The following is a 15,177-nucleotide window of genomic DNA, read 5'->3' as shown; positions in this document are numbered from 1 at the left end:
GCAATTAGATTCTAGCATGTGGTTAAGAAGCCAGAAAGAGGGGGCAGAGCCAACAACGAAGTAGCAGTGAACCTCAGAGGGCTCCTGGGGGGATTGCTAAATACGTGTGTTTTTCATGTGCCTCAACAACTGAGGCACTCTTCGTTGCCAAGAAGATGGTACGAAGAGCTGAGAGCTTGAACGGGGGAGTCTTTTGAAACAGGCAATTTCAAAGATTTTTCCCCGTTTGCTCTGTGCTGAATCACGGTTGCCATCTTGAAGAAGATCCGGAAAGCTGGGAACTCCGTCTCCCACGGCCTAGATACAACAACATGACAGTGAAAAAAGCTTTAAAAATGTGAGTAACCTTGACTCATTAAAAGGCTATAACAAGAACTGCAATCAAGAGGTTGGAAGGAGAAAAAGATAATTTTAAGATTATTTACGTTGGCTGGTAGCCACCCAGAGGGGAAATGAGCAAATCTGGATTTAAAGAAACCCCTGCTGGAGCAAACACAAGATTACTTTGTTTAATGGTATGCATGGAAAAGAAATGAAAAATTAATCTTCTAAGGCTGAAATAATTTTCACTTTCGCTGTCCTAGCAAAAAGCCTTGATTCAGGCCTGGTCATTTAAAGGCATACTATCCTAATTTGACTGTGTTACTGACCTGGATTACTGATCCACCCTTTTTGGAAGAAGGGATGCAAAATAAAGATTTGGATGACTCTCTAATTGTTTGACTGATTTGACATTGTTATTGATTGGACGTGGAATATTGATTTATACCTTTTGGATACAAAAATTGAAAATTAGCCCTGCAAGAAGTGGCTGGATTTGATATTGCTAAAAATGGCATTTAAAAATTTAAAGGAGGTTAGTAAAAGCCAGTCCTTATTAATGGATTTCTTGATGGATTTTAGAAGTGAAATGGAGCAACAGGTCAGAAAATTATCTGAACAAATGAAGCAAGCAAACTCCTCCCTGGTAAGCAGGCAGAAACAGATTATAAATAACAGATAAGAAAAAAAGAATGGATCAAATGTCGGATGAAACTAAAGAAGTGGAGTATTTTGAAATGAGACCGGAGATGGAAAAAGCAACCGTCACTATAAGAATTAAGAATTTTAACAAAGAAAAATGAGGGAACATCCAGAGAGCACGCTGTCTCAAGAAGAGGAAGAATTTTTGGATTAAATTCAAAAACAACAGAATGAAGAAAAAGAAAAAAAGAGAGGGGCCAAGAAATTTAAGAGATTTAAGAAGAAAAAAGAAGAAATGGAAGGAGTAGTGGGAGGAACAGGAAGGAAAACACCGTAAGACAGAGAACAAAGCAAGTACTAAGACAGAAAGTTAAAATGGCTGAAAAACAAGTAGAACTTTTTTTTTCTTTTGTAGATATTAATGGATCAATTTTTTTTTTTTTAGAAATGAAGAGTATTCTATTAATCATATTAAATCAAAGTAGATGTAAATGGAAATTTGGAATACAAATATTGCAAAAATAAGATAAATAAAGGGGTTATTTTTTAAAAGAGAAGTTATATAAAATAATTTATAGATGGCATTTTATTCTAGAGAAAATAGTAAAAGTGTACCCTGGGTCATCATACAAATGTCGGATGAGTAAAGAATTGAGGGAATTTTTTATTATATGTGGTGGATAGGTGAAAAAGTAAAGAAATTTTGGAAAATAATACATAACATGTTATAAGAGATATTGAACTGTGTATTACCATTTTAACTGGAGGCATTCCTCTTAAATGTGATATTAGAAGCTAAGAATCAGACAAGAAAAATTTTATTTTAAGTATTAGCTTAGTGGCAAGAAGAGTGTATAAGTAAAAATTTGAAGCCTTTTTATGACTGGATAGATCATTTTAGAGAAAAAAATGCTGATTGTTTAGTTAAACTATTAATCAGTAGATTAATAAATATGATAATTTTTGTATTGATGAATAATCTCATTGGGCAATGTATGTTGTAATCGATGGCCAAAATCCTCATGTGTAACCTGTGTAGTCCCAGCCCTAAGTTTATCCAATGTTCCTTACCTGTATCTGTAATAAATAAATAAAGTATTGCCAAAAAAAAAAAAAAAAGCCAGAAAGAAACAAAATGAAAGCAGTTGCCACTGCTCTTTTATTATGTATAAAAGCAATTCGATCTATTCTTCTAACCTCAATCAGGTTATTTTCTCAGATAATTCTTTTTTAAAATACCCAAAATGGAAAACCTCATGCAAACTTACTCATTCCCATGGAAATTGATGACAGGTCTTCTTCAGATACTGTTTTCAAATTACGTTTAACAAGATCCTCCACAGTTACTGTAGCTAATGCATTGATGCTGGAAGATACTGTACTAAAGAATATAAAATTTGAAATTCTCAGTTTGCATCTCTACCAATTATGATTCCACAATTATGGTTTCAGAAGATTAAAAACTGACAGCCCAATCCTTTCCACACTTTCCTCGGAGTAAGCCCCATTGATCCTAATGGGACTTACTTCTGAGAAGATATGCATAGGATTGGGCTGTGAGACAATTAAGAAAAAACAAAAGAGGCATAGCTCTAATCAGTCACAGAAACAGTGACCAGGAGCAAAACATAGATGAACTCAGAGTTCCCAGGGCCCGTACAAGAGGATTTCTGTTCTGTTGCTCTTGCACTGTGTTTAGTGTCGCCAGAACCACATGCTCTCCACTCTATCTCCATATTCCAGTCAGTTTTGGGAAACCGGCCTTCTTCTTTTACCATCTGGAGTGCTCGCAGGCTCGGAGAGCATTCACACTTGCAAGATGTAACGCTCTTCCATCAGCCTTGTTAACGGGCAGGTTCAGTGGTATTCCCTACTCGAAGTGGAAATGCAAGTGTGGTAGGGATTGCATTGAGACTCTAATACATACCTTTTTCTACTGCCCGCTACATGATGCTTCATGCAAGAAATATCTAGGCCCATTGTTAACTAGAATGCAGGGCTGGGAGGAGTCAATCATGCTTTAGTCTCTCCTTTCCACACCTGATTCTGAGACCCTGGATAAGGTCACTTCCTTTTTATCTGGGGTAATAGCCAGGCAGAGCTCTGGGCAGTGTGTGAGGAAAAGACTGATGTTTATGTTGTATTGTCTTTGTATATTTTTGTTTTGTTTTGTTCTTTCTCTGTATTTTATGCCAATAAAGGTCTTACTGAACTGAACTGAAGTGAACGGCTCATGCACTGGGAGTTGGCTCCAGTACTCTCAGATCTACAATATGCCTCAATTAAATACACATGTGCATTTGTGCATCTTGAAACTTGAGCACATTTCTGGACCATGTACGTACAGAATTGACTTGAGCAGATATGCTCAATCGGTGGCATTAATTCTGTAACAAACATTTGCCAAGATGGCAGGCATGAATTTGGACATGTTCTACAAGTGCACACAGAAAGTTGATTTTGATAGCAAAACATGTTTTATGGGCAGAAAAACTACGAGTATTGACAATTACCACCACTGCAGGGGAGCAGACAGAATGCTGGGCTAGAAGAAGGAACATGGAATTAAATCCCCACTAAATCATGAAGCTCACCAGGGGTCTTGGAAAGGTCATCATCTTTTAGCTTGAGTTATCACATAAGATTATTTAGCAGGGTAAAATGGGTGAGAGATACATAAACTACTATGAGCATGATTTGGAATGGCTCTCTAGACTTAAGGTGCACACAGTCAATTTCTTATACTTTTATCAGACATACATATATTGGCATTTGGGTAGCCATTTGATAATGTCTTGTACTATAGTAAAACACTGGGTTGAACATGATGGGCTGTCATTAAAAGAATGGACTGGTGAGGGTGCCTTACTTGCAGTAGCCCAAAGTCTACCTTGGGGTGCATGTTATTCATTAATATATACATTGTACATAATGGACAGGAGGCAGCACACAATGTACTCCACACACATGCCTACAAAATTGGGTAGGGCATTTCATAGAGAACAGTCCACTGGTGTTAAAGATAGTCATTTTTATATATATTACAGTAAAAACTCAAAATCTATTATTGTTTCTGACTAGTAAAAAGTAGTAGCTCTGGATGATGTTGGCAGTTTCTACTGTTTCCTAGTTCCAACCAGAAAATATAGTGCCTTATAGGCAAAAAAAAATACTTCCACACAGGAAAAACTAGAAACTCCTGACAGGGATGGAAGTTTCTAGTCTCTCCTAGTATTGTATTGGCAACCTTCAGTCTCGAAAGACTATGGTATCGCGCTCTGAAAGGTGGTTCTGGCACAGCGTCTAGTGTGGCTGAAAAGGCCAATCCGGGAGTGACAATCCCTTCCACACCGGGAGCAAGTGCAGTCTGTCCCTGGTCTGTCTCAGTACAGTGCCTTGTGGGGAAAACTACTTCCAGTTAGGAAAACCGCATTTTTAGTATCTTGAAAATGTCCAGAGATTCTCTGTTGTCCCAGTTGGAACTAGCTGTTCCAGACAGATTCAGTTGTTTCTAGTTCTGAACAGGTGATTCTAGAAACTTCAAATGCCACTCAGAGCTTCTAGTGTTGACTAGTCCGAACTTGTTTCTCCCAGTATGGTACTTTCTAGCTCTTTTTAGGCAACACAAAACCCCTTTACCCTTTAATGGTTTTGCCATGGGGTTTTACAGCCCCACCCTTGGTCCCAAGTACTAAGGCATATACATCCTATCAAATCTGCCAAGTTATGCAATTAAACACGCCTGATTAAAATGAGAGCTATGTGACATTAATGTCTCCTTTCGGCCACATATGCACAAAGTTTTACAAGGTGGATGTGACGGGTTCAGAGGATGCATCCTTTGGCAAATGCATTCTTCAGAAGGTACTTCACATCAAATTGGCTCATCATGCCTGTCACACCCAGATGAGGGGCTCTGGAAAGTCCCTGAAAGTTTCAGGAATGCCCCCTTCTTCTTCCAGAGAAAAATGGAATTCTTACCTGCAAATTCTTGTTCTGGGAGAGGAAGGGGAACATTCCGCGCCCCCCCCCCCTCAACAGGCCAAGGTTACTGAGAAATTGTAAGCCTAGGAAATTTGAGTGATTAGAGATTGGGAGTTGGCAGGGGTTTACTTGGCACTTCACTGTCTCTAAACTGAAGCATAAAATGATGGACTAGATTTCAGCATTACTTTCCAGAACCCAATTTCATGATTCCAACTTACCTTAACGTCCCACTATAGGTACCAGCCACAAAAAATCCTAGAATTCCTGGAATATCTTCCCCAAGTTTCAATACCAAATATGGAATGAGCTGAAAAATTTCACCATTGAGATATTACACAAAACATTTTTATTGTATTATGTCCCTATGAAAAATATATCCTCCACTTGAAATATCTACTATTAACTATTTTAACCTCCATAATGTCATTATGTAGTGATCACAACACACATGAACAGGTTAGAAAACTAGGGTAGGAGAAGAGTACTCTGCTTGTTAAACCCCTTCTGTGAATCCAATCCATTTCATAGACTAATACCCTTTCCATAGAATTTCCCTGTGAATCATACAGCAAACTTCAGCAAACTTCTTTTCAGCTTCTAGTTTTATATGAAAGTAAACTATCCCCTCAACTCACCAAAGAAAGCTAAACACAGTATATCTTCAAATAAGGACTGCAATGTATGTCCCAACTTTGATGTGAAAACAAGCTTAGCTAAAAACTACTCCCATCCACTTAACTTGTTCAGGTTATAGATCTTGTTTTTGATCATAAATGTTTTCCAGCATTGGTCAATTGGACCCGATTGCAGGCATTTTTATTTAGGAACCTCTTCAATGAGGCCAACCAAGAGAGAAGCTATTAAAGTTAGCAGGAAAATCAACCACAGAGTTTCAGAACCTGTTTTATTTATTATGGCACTTGTAAGCAAAAAAAGGTTAACAATAAATATATCTAAGTATTTTAAAATAATGTTTTGAATGTTTTTACCAAAATTTCCACATATAACAAATTAATTTACTACAACGACAGTAAGAGAAATAGTCCAGAGATGCCCCAAACTTTGCTGGAACAAGAGTTCGTAAGACTCCAGAAACTACACAGCCAAGCCCTGGCGGACTTCTTTCTGGAGTGGATAACAACTGGAGCATTACAACCAAAGGCATTCTTAATCTGAACTGTCACAAAAAATACTGCTTCCTAGGATGGAACATAAGAACTTCAGAAGAGCCCTGCTAGATTAGGCTAAAGGCCATCTAGTCCAGCTTCCTGTATCTCACAGTGCCTCACCAGATGCCTTAGGGAGCACACAAGACAACAAGAGACCTGCATCCTGTTGCCACTCCCCTGCATCTGGCATTCCAAGGTAGCCTATTTCTAACACCAGGAGGTTGCACATACCCATTGTGGCTTGAAACCTGTGATGGACTTTTCTTCCATAAATTTGTCAATTCCTTTTCAAAGGCATCTAGGCCAGATGCCATCAATACATCCTGTGTCAAGGAGTTCCAGAGATTAATTAAACACTAGCTAAAGAAATATTTCCTTTTGTCTGTACTAACTCACCCAACACTCAGCTTTAGTGGATGTCTTCTGGTTCTGGTGTTGTGTCAGAGGAAAAAGAACATCCCTCTATCCACTCTATCCATCCCATGCATAATTTTATATGTTTCAATCATGTGTTTCCCCCTCCCACGCCTTTTTTCTAGACTGAAGAGCCCCAAATGCAGTAGCATCTCCTCATCAGGGAGGTGCCCCTGCCTGCTAATCATTTTGGTGGCTCACTTTTTCACCTTTTCCAGTTCCACTATATCCTTCATGAGATGTGGCAATTAGAACTGTATGCAATACTCCAGATGTGGTCTTACTATTGATGTGTACAATGGCAAAATAGTATTGTTAGTTTTATTCTCAATCCCTTTTTTAATGATCCCAAGCATAGAATTGGCCTTCTCAATGCAGCCACTCACTGGATCCACACTTTGATTGAGCTGCCCACCAGCACCCCAAGATCTCTTTCCTTATCCATCATAGACAGCTCAGAAGGCAATAGCCCAGTGGTTCAAAAACATTTTAGCACTGGGACCCACTTTTTAAAATGACACTCTATTGGGATTCACCTAGCTTTACAAAACAAACAGAAATGTTTACCAGCTACAGAAGTTCTTATTACCACTGGGGGGGGGGGGGTGGCAGGAGGCTGCTCTCTGGAGCATTTGTTGAGCTCCAAGTTCATCCAAGATCAAGACCATTCTGGTTTTTTGCATTCTCCTCTGCCAGATCATCGCAAAGGCTCGTTCACCTAATAGTGTGTAAACAGGTATATGTGGTTCAGTTTCACTTTCCATAGGGCTCAATACATTTTCCTTTTCAGCTTCCTTTTCCTTTCCTTCTTGATTGTTTTGGGGGTTTTTGTTCATCAGACTGAGACAATTCTGGTGGCACTGCATTCCTCTCAGCCTGCCTTTCAACCAAAGCATATTTGCCTATTCATGAATAAATGTGCACATCTGGCTCAGTTTCAATAGGGCTGAAAACCTTTTCCTCATCAATTATCAGCTTGTCTGTTTCTGTTTCACAATCCATCTACAATCAGGTTGCAACCCACTGGTGGATCCTGACCCAGTTTGGGAAACACTGCAATAGTCTACAAGTGAAGTTTTGATTGTCCCAATGTGTGTTACTTTTCAATTAATTACATTTAAACACATTTGCCATTTTGCTGCCCATTTCTCCAGTTTGGAGAGATCCTTCTGGATCCCTTCACAACCTCTTCTGGTCTTCACCACCCAGAAACGCTGAGTGTCATCTGCAAACATAACCACCTTATTGCTTATCCCTGACTCCAGGTCATTTATGAAAAAGTTGAAAAGCATCAATCCCAGGACAGATCCTTAGGGCACACTGCTTTTCACCTCTCTCCATTGTGAAAATTGCCTATTGATACCTACTCTGTTTCCTGGTCTTCAACCAGTTCCTAATCTATAAGAGGACCTGCCTTCTTATTCCTGGACTGTGGAGCTTTCTGAGCAGCCTTTGGTGAGGCATAGTGTCAAACTTCTGAAAATCCAGATATATATCTATGGGTTTACCCACTTCCACATGCCTGCTGACTTTTTCAAAGAATTCTAAAAGGTTTGTGAGGCAAAACTTACCCTTATAGAAGCCATGCTGATTCTCCTTCAGCAAGGCTTGCTCTTCGTTATCTTTGAGGAGGTTTTCCATCATCTTACCTGGAACAGATGTTAGGCTGGCCGGCCTGTAGTTTCCCAGGTCCCCTCTCCTTTTTTTAAAGAATGGAGTGACATTTGCTATCCTCCAATCTTCTGGCACCATTGCAGTTATTATTGCATATTCTAGTTGCATATTCTAGTAAACAGATCAGCAACTTCATTCTTTAGTTACTTAAGAACATTTGTGTGGATGCCATCTATGCCCTATGACTTTTTATCAGGTCTGAAACATCTTCTCTTTTAACCCATATTTGACTTAGGGCACAATCCTATGCATGTCTACTTAGAAATAAGTCCCACTGAGTTCACTGACGCTTACTCGCAAGAACCTGTGTATAGGATTGCAGCCTTAATTCCTTATTCAGGAGGAGCCATTTGGGTAGCAGTATCTGTCCACGGTCTTCTGCCACGAGGATAGGTGCAAACAACTCATTTAATTTCTCTGCCATCTCCAAGTTCCATTTTACCTCCCTTTCCCTCCCTCACCATTCAGTGGGCCACCTGCTTCTCTGACAGATTTCCTGCTTCTAACATAATTGAAGAAGCTTTTATTATTCCCCTTAATGTTGCTGGCCATATGCTCCTCAAAGTCTTTTTTTGGACTCCCGTATCATCTTCTTACATTTCTTTTGTTTGTGTTCTTTTTTATTCTCCTCATTAGGGCAAGAGTTCCATGTACAGAAGGAGGCTTCCTTGGTCTTTACAGCTTCTCTAACTCTGCTTGTTAGCCATGCTGGCACCGTCCTAAACTTAGTAGAGCCTGTCTTCCTTTGCAGTACACACATCAACTAGGCCTCTATTACTATTGTTTTAAATATCCTCCATGGACTCCGGAGAGATTTCTACCTTTCCTTTCAACTTCTAACTAGTCTCCTCATTTGAGTGAAGTCTGCTCTTTGGTAGTCAAGGGTTTTTGTGTCAAAGTTACTTGGCACTCTTCCCCTGACTTGCACAGCGAAACAGATCACATCATGTTCCCCAACGACTCAGTAACATTTACATCCCTAACCAGGTCCTGACTAGCTGCTCTGACAGTCATTTAGCATGTCAAAAAATCAGGTCTCTTTCATGACCAGAGCATGAATTGACCCAGTCAATATGAGGATAACCGAAGTCCCCCATGATTATAACCATGTCTCTGACATCTCCCTGATTTGTTCCTCATTTAAAGGTCCCCTTCAAGTTTTTGATCTGGAGCAAGAGAGCATGTGCCCACTGTTGCATTGCTCCTTGGGCCTTGTAGCTTAACCCCGAGTAATTCCATAGTGGAATTGAACTCACCTTCAATTTTCTGGAGCAGAATGTGGAGCAGATCCTGCCAGTAGATCTTCAAGGCAAGGGCTTCATTCAGAATTAGGCAGATTCCAAGACAAACTGGATCCATATTACTTAGGGATTAACATGCAGCTCCCAAACAGTGGATCTGGGACCCACCAGTGGATCATGACTCAATTTTTGGTGGTTTGTGAAACTGACAAGGCAGATTAGGATATGTGCATCAAGGGTTAAACAATCTGCAACTTCGGGGGGGGGGAGCACCGCTGCTACCATTATAGCCACAGAGGATTTTGTGAAACATTTGTTTTTAGGTAGGTCCCGTTGCTAAAAAGTTTGGGAACAACTGGCTTAACAGGAAAGTATCAGCACTTGGAATTGCTCCTAGAAGCCAAAGCTAGCAAGCACAACTGAGAAAGAACAGATGCAATATGTTCACTGCTGCCAATTTCCATCAGAAGACAAACTGTACCATTTTGTACCATAAGCAGATTCTGACTGATTGTTAAAAATAGCCCTGCTGAAGGAGCACTACAGGAACCAATCTGGAAAGTTATCAGGACAGAAACAGCAGTGGCAAATCCCTAGCTCTTGGGTAATACCTTCTGGTATCTGGTATCCCAAGCTATCCTACCTCTGCTCAACAGATCCAGTTTTATTGTTCCACCCTGGGTTTTTTTCTGACTTGCTTCTAGCATCATGGCACCTTCCTGCCCTCTCTCCTCAAATCTGGTTGTTACTCCCATGTCTAGAAAGCTGCCACTGTTCATGAGTTGTTCCTCTCAACTGTCAATGAGTTATCCCCCCATCAAAACCTGGCTCTCCCTTACCTCTGACGCTGCTACCATTGCTGCTCTTTCCTTTGGAGGTCTCTAATTTTCTCATACAAGTCACCCTGAAAACCATGGTGGTAGTGCTGGACTTCCTCTCTACATTTATCAGCTCCTGCCACAGCCCACCCTTTCTTCACAATAGTTCTCTACCTGTGAAGTGACTCCTTTCTGCATCACTGTACTCCCGTTCTTACATCCTCCTCCTGGGCTACTCTCAACATTCATTTCTGACCCTAACTTCTGCTTTTCCTTTTCAACAGTACCGCTACCTTGCTCTTTGGTGACTTCAACATTTCTGTTGATGATCCTTAAGACTCAGCTACTTCCTCTTTCCTGTCATTTGCCTCCTCTGACCTCCAGCTCTGAACAGACTTTCCCATGCACCATCATGGCCACTTCATTGTCTTTGCCAAGAACTGCAACATCTCCAACCCTTCAGCTGTGGAATTCCCTCTGTCTGATCACCACCTTCTCTCCTTCAGAGCCCCTTCAGATGCACACTGCATCATTATCCTTTGTCACCTGTAGGCCAGGAGGTCTCCAAACCCCGGCCCAGGAGCCAGATGTGGCCCATAGCAAGTCTCTATCAGGCCAGCAGCCAGTCTCTGGTACACTGACAGCCTCTGGCCCACTCAACCGAACATGACCTGAGCTGTGCTCCAGTCGTGTCCAGAGTGTGTTTAGAGGGCCAGGGAGGTGGGGGAATGGGGGTCTATTCGAGTGTGTGTTTTATTTCTGTGGTGTGTGTTGGTGCTTGGAGAAATCCTGATGTATTTATTTCACTTCAATTTTTTTTCCAGCCCTCAACACTGTGCCAGAAATTTATGCAGTCCTCTGGATATTTGAAGATCCCTGCTGTAGGCCATTGATTGACTTTCTCTGAAGCACTGTCCTCCCCTTGGCCATCTCTGCATCTTCCTTGGACTCTGCCCTTTTCATTGTTCATTCTGTCCTCGACAAATGACTTGCTTTTCTCACTTACCACACAACCGATTTACTCCACTCCCTTCATTCAGTATTTTTGCTCATGCTTTCATTTCAACAATGTATCTCAAGGAGAACAAAAGAGCTGTGTGACTATACTCACTATGAATTTATCCCCTCCTCATTTTTCCCCCATCGGTTGGCAACCTTCAGTCTCGAAAGACTATGGTATAAGCCTACAGCACCCAGTATTCCCACGTGGTCTCCCATCCAAGTACTAACCAGGCCTGACCCTGCTTAGCTTCCCTAATCCACACCAAATCTAGCAGTACTTGGTGCCTCCGTTATCTTTGATCCGCTAAGGCCTTCCCCATAACACTCCCCTCCTCACTCCCTGCCTAAGATTTGTCTTCTCCTTTAGTTCCAAATGGAGATGATCCATTCCAATCTCTCATCCTTTGCCCCCTTCCATTCCTCCCTCATTCTCCACTCTTTTATCTTTCCCTTGTTTTTCCTGAGAAAATTACTACTCTGTTGGCTTTGGCAAATTCCTCCACTTGCCCCCTTAAACTCATTCCCTCTCATTCCCTCCTGGTTGCCATTTCCCCTGCAATCATTTCTCTTCTACACATCATCAACTTGTCTCTCAGCTTCTTCCTGCAGCATTCAAGCATGCTACCATCTCCCCTATTCACCAAAATCATCTCTTACCTCTATCCTGGTCTCCTTCCTACCCTTTGCCTCCAAATTCCTAGAACATACTCTTATTCCTGCCATGTCAACCTTCTCTCCTCCAATTCTGGTCCTGATGCCATTATGACTTGCCACCCAGCACAAAAGGCAGTAGAATCACTCTAGTTTCCCAAACACTGGGTTAGGATCCACCAGTAGGTCACGGCCTGATTGGTGGTGGGTCCTGAAACTGACAAGCTGATAGCTGACCAAGAAAATATATTGAGCCCTAAGGAAAGTGAAACTGAGCTGCACGTGAGTGTTTACTCATGAGTCAGCAAACATGCCTCTGCTTCTATCAAACGCCAGGTGAAGGGGAACGCAAGGCCATCAGATTGGTCTTAATCCAATGAACATCAATCTCAACAAATGCTTCAGAAAGCAGTTCCACCCCTACTATAAAGCAGATAAAAACAGAGGCTTGGATGGCTGGTAAAGTGAAACGTTTTTGTTTAGTCTCGTAAAGCTAGATGGGTTCCATTAGAGCAGTGATTTTCAATCTTTTTTCATCTCATGGCACACTGACAAGGTTCTAAAATTGTCAAGGCACACCATTAGTTTTTTGACAACTGAGAAGGCACACCATGCTGTTTGTGGGGGGCTCACATCCCCCAATAGCTCTACTAATAAATGACCCTTTCCCAAATTCCCATGAGACACCTGCAGACCATTTGCAACACACCAGTGTGCCACAGCACAGTGGTTGAAAATGGCTGCATTAGAGAGTCATTTAAAGGGTAGTTCCCAGTGTTAAATAGTTTGGGAACCACTGCTCTAGCTGCAGGTTTCAAACTTCAGTCAAGGGCACATGAAGCCCACAAGAGCCCTTCAATGACGAGTTATTTAACGAGTTCACTTGTCACTATACTAAACCTGATCTGGGGCCGTCACCTTCTTTGCTGTCCATGGATCGCAATCCTTAAACATAGAGTACATTGCGAGTCCACTCAGTGTTGCACAACAGAGAGTTAGCCAGAGTCCCAAAAGATTTATATACAAAGCTCTGCAAAAAAATTAGAAAAATTACAAACATTGAAGAAATTTTATTTCATGATGCAGTGACTGAAGAACATTGCCAATATTAAGCATTAAGGCATGTTACGTACTATCATCTTTGCATGTTAAGCACCCAAAGTAAACAGTTTTGTAAATACAGGTGTGTGCCGCTTAGCAAAGTTCCACCTAACGACCAACCACATATACTACCCTCACCTGAGATAGCCTAATTAGCTTTACTGCCAAACCACCCACACACACCCTGAAAAAATGTGAAGGCAATGAGTGAGGCTTACTCCAAGGAAAGTAGGCAGGGATTGCAGCCTCCAGGCGCTTTGATCAGGGCTCCTGTTGCTGTTGCCCTTTTCTGCGCTGTCCTATCCAATTTTCCCTACGCTGCCGACTACGCCAATTTGTCCCGTCCGAATATTCCAACTCCCTTCTAATGCCCACTTTTGGCTAATTAACACCTTCCTTTTCCAAGAACAGCTGTGGTGTGCAAAGAAATGCAGAACTCCTTATCAGTTGAGCAATTAACAAGAATTTATTGCTCCAAACACACACACTCCCTGCAAGTCCTCTTGTCCAGTGGCTTTCCCTCCCCAAAACTCCACTTAACTCAGTGGGTAAAGGCCTGAAACCTCCAGTCCAAGTTCAATCCAGTCTCCAAAGCACAGTCCAGTCTTCCCAATCCAGACTTCTGCAGCAGAGTCCCTCCTCTCCAGCAGTGTCCTCTGCAGCAGAGTGTCTCTTCCAGCAGGGTCCTGGCAATCCTATCTTCTGTGTCCTCCAGCAGAGTCCTGGCAGTCCCCTTTTCCCATAGGTCTGGGTCAGGTAGCTCTGTCTCATCAGGTTTCCTCTGGGTCAGGGTAGCTCTTGGTCAGGTAGCCTTGCTCCTTCAGAAGCTGCCTTTATCCTTGTATGTCCCTTGTTAAATCCAAATTAGGCTCAGGTGAGCCATCCCTTCAGTCCATGTCCATTCACAAAGTCCCATCAAGTTCAAATGAAGCTCGGGTGTCCAACCAAGTCTCTACTGGCCTTGATTGATTACAGCTGTGGGGACAGCCCTGCCCTTCCCAGAGCTGTCAAACATCTGTCAAAACATTGGATCACTGTCCAGTGATCACTGGATCACTGTCAACACCACATCATCCACCTGATGATCTTCTGATCTTCCATTACACCTTATGCCTCTATAATATACACATTATATATATGTGTATATTATACACATTATACACACACACACACACACACACAGACTGTATGTATGTATGTATTATACACATTATATATACACATTTTATATATATACTTACTCCCAGAGTTACTCCCAGGAAAGTAGGTGGGGATTGCAGCCTCTAGATGCTCAGATTGGGGCTTACAAATAGGAAGGCAAAGCCTGCTCAGAAATAGGTCCCATTACAATGAGTGGGGCTTACTCCCAGGAAAGTAAGCGGGGATTGTAGCCTACAGACACTCAGATTGGGGGGCCTGTTGCCAGCATGCGCCTCTGCTTAAAATCCTAAATGACTTGGATTGGAATTCCTGAAAGACCAGCATCCCCCAAATGAACCTACCAGTACCTGAATATCTGTTGGGGGGGGGCCTTATGGGACCCATGTTTGTCCAAGGTGAGATCAGAAAGAACAAAAAGGAGGGCTTTCTTGGTGGTGGTCCTGCCCTCTATGGAACTCACTCCTCCAGGAGGTTTGCTGAATTCTCTCCCTGTTTTCATTTTGTCACTCTCTCAAGACTTACTTATTCACTGAGGTTTTCCCAGATTATGTTTAGTCTTCTGGTTTTGCTCTTACGTCACAATTGATTTGTTCTTATCAACTTTTTATTTTGTTTAATGTTTTATTGTATTAATAATGGCTTTATACAAAATTATTGTTTTTTAAAATATGTTAGATGCCTCAAATCTTTTTGAGAATGAGACAGGCTATAAATCTTTTAAAATAAAGAGCAAGTAATTTCAAAAAGGAAATCAAAGTTACATTAAAGATGCAAAGTCAAATGACACATATTTCTGATCCAATATTTAAAGCACAGAATTTTCACAAAAATCAAATCCATGCCACAGTGAAGAATGTAAATACCAGGTGCTGTGCAGCTCAAACTAGGACCAGTGGATAAAACACTGGCTCCCTGCACCACTTGCAAGTCAAACAGGAAGAAACTTCAGTTGTTTCTAGTGACACATTTACACAAGTGCCAATAATTCACCTGGCC

The 15,177-nt window shown here is 41.5% G+C and overlaps 1 protein-coding gene across 1 annotated transcript in view; it reads right to left on the bottom strand.

Moving 5' to 3' along the window:
• Nucleotides 1-15,177, bottom strand: part of LOC136657571 (sodium-coupled monocarboxylate transporter 1-like) — a 66,690-nt gene that overhangs the window by 29,450 nt on the left and 22,063 nt on the right. Inside the window, exons 7-9 of the mRNA XM_066634489.1 lie at nucleotides 12,820-12,949; nucleotides 5,169-5,257; nucleotides 2,232-2,344 (exon numbers count right to left, since the gene is read on the bottom strand). Of these exons, the coding sequence (XP_066490586.1) occupies nucleotides 2,232-2,344; nucleotides 5,169-5,257; nucleotides 12,820-12,949 (332 nt within the window). The remainder of the gene's footprint in view (nucleotides 1-2,231; nucleotides 2,345-5,168; nucleotides 5,258-12,819; nucleotides 12,950-15,177) is intronic.

The sequence above is a fragment of the Tiliqua scincoides genome, chromosome 7 (genome assembly GCF_035046505.1).
Source record: "Tiliqua scincoides isolate rTilSci1 chromosome 7, rTilSci1.hap2, whole genome shotgun sequence".
In the NCBI taxonomy this organism is placed as follows: Eukaryota; Metazoa; Chordata; class Lepidosauria; order Squamata; family Scincidae; genus Tiliqua; species Tiliqua scincoides.
Note: the sequence above shows the minus strand (reverse complement) of the source record. Positions and strands in the feature narration are given on the sequence as shown.